This window comes from Opisthorchis viverrini, assembly GCF_000715545.1.
Source record: "Opisthorchis viverrini unplaced genomic scaffold opera_v5_177, whole genome shotgun sequence".
Lineage (NCBI taxonomy): Eukaryota > Metazoa > Platyhelminthes > Trematoda > Opisthorchiida > Opisthorchiidae > Opisthorchis > Opisthorchis viverrini.
This window is the reverse complement of record NW_008751830.1, coordinates 353654-361027: the sequence shown is the minus strand read 5'-3', so window position 1 is coordinate 361027 and position 7374 is coordinate 353654. Positions and strand designations below refer to the sequence as shown.

General features: G+C 47.5%; 1 protein-coding gene across 1 annotated transcript in view; it reads left to right on the top strand.

The window, feature by feature from the left end:
* Window positions 1-7374, top strand: part of T265_07502 (hypothetical protein) — a gene marked incomplete at both ends in the record, with an annotated part of 73672 nt that overhangs the window by 39494 nt on the left and 26804 nt on the right. The window contains 2 exons of the mRNA XM_009173039.1: window positions 625-745; window positions 790-1049. Coding sequence (XP_009171303.1) covers window positions 625-745; window positions 790-1049 — 381 coding nt within the window. The remainder of the gene's footprint in view (window positions 1-624; window positions 746-789; window positions 1050-7374) is intronic.

Here is a 7374-nt window from a genome sequence, read left to right as displayed (position 1 = left end):
TGACCAACCTGGTATGAGAGACTCTGAGTGTCGCGCGGACACCCCCCAGTATAGCTCAATGGGTCACCGAGGTACACAAACCGCCACACCACCATAAGGTCCAGTCTCTTTATTGCTAATCCTATGTTCCCACCAAACCCGATCGATGCTTTGAAAACATCGATGGTCAAACGCTGACAGCTTTCGTCGTCCTCTTCGTTGAAAGGTCCGTTTCTCATCCATAAACCAGTATGGATCGCACCACCACAGTGTATACTCCTTCCATGACAGACAAACAGACGTCACCGACGCCATAGGTGTCCACGGTTGACAGAAATTGCCCTCGCTTTCTCGACTCGAGAAGTAATTTCCCCTCCTGTCAGTCTATCGGAACTTGTACAACTACCCAGGTAAACGAGCTTATCTACCGAATCGGTTGACTGGTCTGCAAGCGTGAGGTTTGAAAATTAGCCTACCCAGTTTAATTGCAGCTTTTTACACTTCGCAGGTGTAAGGCGCATACCAAACTGCGCGGCAGAATTATTTAGGTTATTTCATATTGTTGGCGTCTTTGAAGACTATGACCCCCTTCTTTCATTGGGCTGATATTGTGGTAATACTTTGCAATTCACCTTTGGTTTTCAGCATCTTGATGCGCTCCGGTACGCTATTGTCTTTTGGTGCCTTTTTGGCGGTTCTTGCGGCTTTGGCGATTGTTTTTCTTCAATCCGTATGGTGGTATGGTGTGCCTGGTGACATCCTCAGGGTGAGTCACTCATGATCATAGGCTTTTATCACGGCCCTTTTTAGGTAATCAAATCTTTGGTTCGCCTGGAGCATTCTTACAGACCACTCCCACAGAAGAATCCCGGACCGAAGGTTCTTGTCGGGTTCGGTGCTTGCGTCGATCTGAAGGTCCGAGCCATTCCACTTCTCAACCAAATGGGTTGGTCTCCACCCATGGTGCCATTGAACGAACTGCGTGCTTATAACCATTCTACTGAACTCAGTTCTGTCAGGGACGTGATTCTCAGCTTTGCCAGTGCGTTCACAGCTGGAGCCGCGGTCGAGTAGGTGATTCTGAGTCAGTGTTAGAATGGCTGTCGATGATGATGATGCGATGATGTTAGAATGGCAACAGAGTGCTCTACCAGCACTCCAATTTCTAGCCTGCTACCACCCTGTCAATTTTCTTTTGTTCAGCGTGTCTCTTGGTCCTGAAATCTTGTTCACTGGGCTGTTAACACAAGTACAACTTGTTCATGTTTTTACCGTCCTCACTATGTTCAACTCATTCAGGGCAACGCAGTGACATAGTGGACACTGGTCCCATAATTGGTCATTTTGGCTTAGTCGTAGAGACACTGATTTGTATATGAGAGCAACCCATTAATTATGTTTTCTCATTCCAAGGTGAGATAATGGTGTAATACGGACCATAATATCAGTCTGAGAAGAAAATGCAAAATGCGGATAAATGGTTTCCTTTATTAGTCCACTTTTGAAGGTACACTGTTCTTAAGGTTGCTGGAAACTCTTCGAGAACCCATGACCGGTTTCACCCTTCTTGGAGCTCATCAGAAGTTTCCGAGCCCAAATTGTACAGAATTCGCTAAATGCACTCATTTACCATCAATTTCGTTTTAACGGGAGATTCGGCTGAGCCCCTCGTTTATGGTAGTATAAGGTTGTCGCTCGGGGCGAGACTGTCCGAGTTGTTAGAGCGTGATTTTGACCGGAAGTTCCGTGGTTCGAACCCGACCTCTGCCTCTCAACTTCCCCTGTCTAGGCTCTGGCAACCTGGGAGTATCCCAGCTCTCGTGCAACTTTCGGGCGGCATCGCAGTTAGGCACCAAAATGGTGCGACAGCTGAACGATTTTTTCGCCTACAAAATGGACACATTTTCACGTTGAAGCATTTTACCGCCCGATCGAACTCCATTTTTGCTTGTTCACTTGTCTCAGTATCGCCATCCAGCTTCCTTTGGTGATTCTACCGCATTTAAGTTTAGGTGTGCAAATTAAGCATGCTTTACATACTTAGTATGCAAATTAAAATCGCTGAGCACATGTGCACACTCAAGGTCGGTCAGATTGCAGCAGGTGAACGGCGACCCAGGCTCACCAGTGTAGCAAACCGAGAGCTCCTCGAAGCGCGAACGGCGCGAAGCGTTGTCACATACGATGTCCAGTCCATCAGCACCCGATGCATGTTAGGGAGGTGCTCTCACATCCACCGGTCGTAACGTTTACTCGTACATGACCCTCGTTTAACACTGAATCTCATCAGGCCGTTGAGCGACAACACCAGTGATGTGCAGTTTCTTCCCCTATGTAGTTTGCCATAACGACGGCCGCCTAGTTTTACCATTTGTCGATCGTGGAGCAGAACAAGTTGAAATTTGTTCCTTCCATCGAAAGACCCCTGCGCACCATGCCTGTGGCTGAAGAATCACCTGTTCGGAAAACTGCTTTCAAACGAACATATCCACCTTGCTAACAATTTACCTTGTATACTGAAATCTTGCTTCCACATTTTAGCCTTACATTAACATCCTATTGGACTGTTAGCTCTTTTTATATCCTAGTTCAGTTGAATTCCATATCACGGAGTGATCCACCTGTTGCAGGTACAACTTCCTCGAAGTTGTTTGTCTTCTACATTCCGGTGAACTAATTGTCTGACTGGTACATTGTCAAAGAGGATATAACACTGGTGACGGGAACCCAATGCGAACACAAACATGTCAATTTCAGCTGAGGATTTGGAAACAATCTTTCAACAGCGACAAGCGCAGTTCGAACAGTCGCAATTGCGACTTATTCAGTCGCTTACTCAAACCTCAGTTCCATTTCAAATTGTTACTTCATTGCCCTTTGCTGATCCTATCGCAGCAACTGTTACCGAATCTTCCTACGAACCAGTATCTGGTCTCACATTCGATTCATGGTACATTTGCTCGGAAGATATTTTTCAGAATGAGTTTACTGACAAAGATGGTGCCTGGAAATCCCGTCTCTTGGAACCCTCGAGCACGATCGGTTCACGAACTTTATTCTCCTCAAGCATCCAAATGATTTAAGCTTTTACTCAAACAGTAGAACAATTCCGTGAAATTTTCGGTGAGCAGCATTCACCTTTTAATTTTTGTCTGAAATTGGTCAGGCGCGATGCTGGCGACCGCATCACTCTTCCTGATGTCAACTGTGAGTGTGAAAAATTCCAGTTGCAGAGGATTAGTTCGTGTCTAATTTTCGTCACTGGTTTTCACTATCCGCATGAATCAGATATTCACACTCGATTACTTCCCTAGCCTGAGTACGAGAAGTTTTTACCGATAAAGTACTCACCACCGAATACCAACGTTTACGCAACCTTAAACACCATAGCGCAATGGGATAGCATGCGCCACGACCTATTAATCCCAGTGTTGTCATGGGATTGAAACGAACCACCGTTATACGGGAGAAAAAACCGCCAACATCTTGTTTATCCTGTGGTGAGTGGCATTCTGCAGGTTTTTGTCCATTCAAGAAGCCCCAGCGCCAGACGTGTCATCGGTGAGACCGCAAAGGCTTCTGTCGTGCTCAAAATGCCACTACCCAAACCCAAAAGAGCGTCATCAGTTCAATCAGCAGCACGGTCAAAAAGCATCCGTACAGGAAATGTCAGCAGTCCATATGTGTGTTTTCAGCATCCCAAGTTGAAATTGAGTCATCAACAAAAGTCTAATCCCTGTGCAGCTCGACACAGCTTCAGTTATTATGTTGACCCCACGTTCCAGTTGGGAGTTGATAGGGAAACCTGTTGTGTCATTTGCGAATCATCGAACCCAGAGTGCATCTGGAGATCCCCTACTACTGACTCGCAAGTTAACCTGTAGTGTATCATTCAAAAATTTGCATGTCTCACGAATTGGCTGTCTTGATTTTTTAATGTTCTTGGACTTCATTAGATTGAGAAACTTGATCCTTCCATCATCATCTGTGTGCAGTGCTTTGAATTTTTCACCCTCAGACATTGCAGAACACTTTACTAACACAACTTTGGTATTGGAGCTGTCATCTCTCACGTTGTTTCTGACGGAAGCGGAAAAGCAATTGCCCATGCAAATAGATCCCTAATAATTAGCGAGCCTAGTTACGGCCAGATCGAAAAATAAGCCCTAGCGGTAATCTTCACCACTAAGAAGTTCCATAAAATGCTGTGTGAGAATCCTTTTCCGCTCATCACTGACCCTAAACTGCTTTCGAAGTTTTCGGATCAATGAAAGTCATCCCTACTCACACACCAATGTTGGCCTACGACTTCTCCATCAAATACCAGTTTACTTATGCTGTTGGCCAAGACGGTGCATTAACATGACTCATGGATTCTCAACGTCAACAACCCGAGGATGCTGTTGTTGCCGCAATAACGGTGGAACCATAAGTTAACGCGGTGCTTGCTACTGCGATCCATGCACTTCCAGTCACTTCTGTCATGGTTTGCGACGCCACTGCCTGTGATTCCCCACTTCAAAAGGTACTCCATTTCCATTGCGTACACCTCCAGTCATCATCATCATCATCGACAGCATGACATCAGTGTTCAACACCGATGCTTCACTGCCGCACAGTATGTTCCGATAAAGAACTTCAGCCGTTCCATCAGTATCGATTCTCACTCCTCGCAAAACGGGTGATTGTGCCCTCAGAATTACAGGGCGATGTCCTTAAACAGTTTCATTTTGGACATCCCGGTATTAACCTCATGAAGGCGCTAACACATAGTCATGTCTACTGGCTGAGCATGGATATTTCATTTTGAAAACCCCGGATTAACCTCATGAAGGCGCTAACACATAGTCATGTCTACTGGCTGAGCATGGATAGGCAGTTTTAAAAACCTGTACACAAGTGCTCAAAATGCCAACTGTATGCAAACTGCCCTCGGAAAACGGAATCACGTTTATGACGTGTTCCAGAAACTCCATGACCAATCAGTGACCCACGATATGTGACCCTAGTGGGTGCTAGCTAATAGCTAGAAATGTTTCATCATCCATCATCATTGTCAGCTGTAAGAACCGCGTACTCGTCGTACAGTGGTTGTGGCTGCCACAGTTTTCACCGATGATTTGGGGAGGCGGGGTAGATAGCTGCTCATTGGAGGCGGGAGCTGATAAATTCGTGCGTAAATACAGCACTGCCAAGTGGGGGGGGGGGGAGAAGGGAGCTATGGACTGAAGGCGATAGCTTGGATGGGCGAGCCCCATTAAGGACGTCCTCAGCGCGCAGCGGCCAGGTTTCTGATCCGTATAGAAACATAAGGCGCATTGCAGCATTGCAAACCCAACCCTTGACGGATAAGCTGATGTCACGCCTGCGCCACAGGTGATGCAGGTTCACAAAAGCTGCTCTGACCTTCCCAATCCGGATGGAAATATCATCTTTCGCGAGACCACCGGGACTGATACAGCTGCCCAGGTAAACATTTGTCTACTACCCCAATTGGTTCATCCGCAGGTATGAGGCTAGAGTTCGAGCCCACCCAGTCTCGCAGTTGTACGTTGCACTTTGCGGGTGTGAAGCGTATGCCAAACCGTGATGCGGAATTACTTAGATTATTTAATGTTTGAATTACCATGGGGCCAGATCCTAGAAGAGCTATGTCGTCTGCGTACTCTATATCTGTGAGCGGACGCACAGGGAGCACTTCGACCCCACAGGCATTAGTGGCTTATAGTGGGTCTTTCACCATCGTATCAGCGACAAAGCTGAAGAGGAAAGGTGAAAGAGGATAGATCTGTCTGACACCACTTGATGTGATGAACTCAGGAGAAAGCTTCCCGTAGACCTTTACACGGCCGCGGGAGTTGGCATACAGCGCCTTAATGAGGGTCAAGAATTTATGGGGGACACCTTTGCTCTGCAGACACTGTCATAGTTCCTGACTTTCCACAGAGTCGAAGCCAGCTTTCATATCAAGAAACACAACCATTTTTGGTTGCTGAAAGCAGTGTCATTGTTCCAGAATCTGTCGGAGGGTGAAGATATGATCGATGCATCCTCTTGCAGGACGGAACCTAGCTTGGTTTTCACGGATCTGCCTCTCCCTGTTTTCAGTCAACCTTCGAAGGATAAGGCCAGAGGGCACTTTCGATGCCACAGCTAACAGGCTGATGCCACGGTGGTGTTCACACATCGTCCGCGTAGCCTATTTGAAGATAGGGATAACTGTTGACATGCCCCATTCTGCAGGCACATCTTCGTTCCACATAGCACCAATAAGCTTTGTCAGATGGATCGCCAGATATTCTCCACCTTTTCTGAAGAGGGCTGGATACAGACAGTCCAGTCCTGGTTGCTTCTCACGTTTAGCACGGATCTTTCATACTTTATTTCTTCTCCCGACGGGCGACCATTATTTACATTCCATTTGCCTTTATGCACTATCTACAGGCTGTGTTGCAGGAAGCCAGTTGAACCGTTCTTCGGCCCATCTTTGCGGTCGACGTTTTTGCGACTGCATTAATAAGCCATCTTTTCCACTTATCGTTTCGCTGACCACCGCTTTCCCAGGGCCAGTTGATCGTATCAGTTGATATAGGGCACGGCTGTTTCCCGTATCACAAGCCTTCTTCATCTCCCGTACTTTCGATGTCCACCTGAGCTCTCGGTCTTCCCTTAAGCTCTTCACTATTTGGCGTTTGAGGGGTTTGCGTGCGCCGTCGTACTCGTTGCTTCCTGGTATGAATTTCCTGGCAGCGAAATCATGGATGGCGATCTCGACTATATCCTTTGATCTTGTGGTCGAATCGGAGGAGCCGGACAGAGCACTGAACGCCGCTAACGTAGGTCCTTTCGCATTTTACCACGCTTCATCCACATGCTCACTACCGCCACAATTTTGGTTTACTGTGGACATTTGTTCATCACATCATCACTGTCAGCTGTAATAACCGCCTACTCGTACAGTGGTTGCAGCTGCCGCAGTTTCGTTCACCCATGATTTGGGGGAGGGGTTAGGTAGCTGCGCATTTCAGGCGCGAGCTGGTAAGTTGGTGCCTAAATCCAACACCGTCAGTTGGCTGTCAAGTGGGGGGTGGGGGTGGAAAAGGAGCTATGGATTGAAGGCAATAGCTTTGATGTACGAGCGCCATTGAGGGCGCGACTGGACCATGTCTCCGGCCATTGATGTGGCCCGTCTCGGGGTACCCGTCCAGGAAGACGGCAGTAACCAGCGCAGCTGAGTTTGCTGGTAATGGCTTTCACATTTCGCTGCCAAGTCATTGTTTGACCGCCTCTGGCTCTCTTCCACCCTTCACGTGGTTGGGCGAAAAGAACCCTTCGAGGAAGTCGGTCGACTGGCATACGCAGCACGTAGCCAAGCCAGCGCAACCTGTGCAGTGT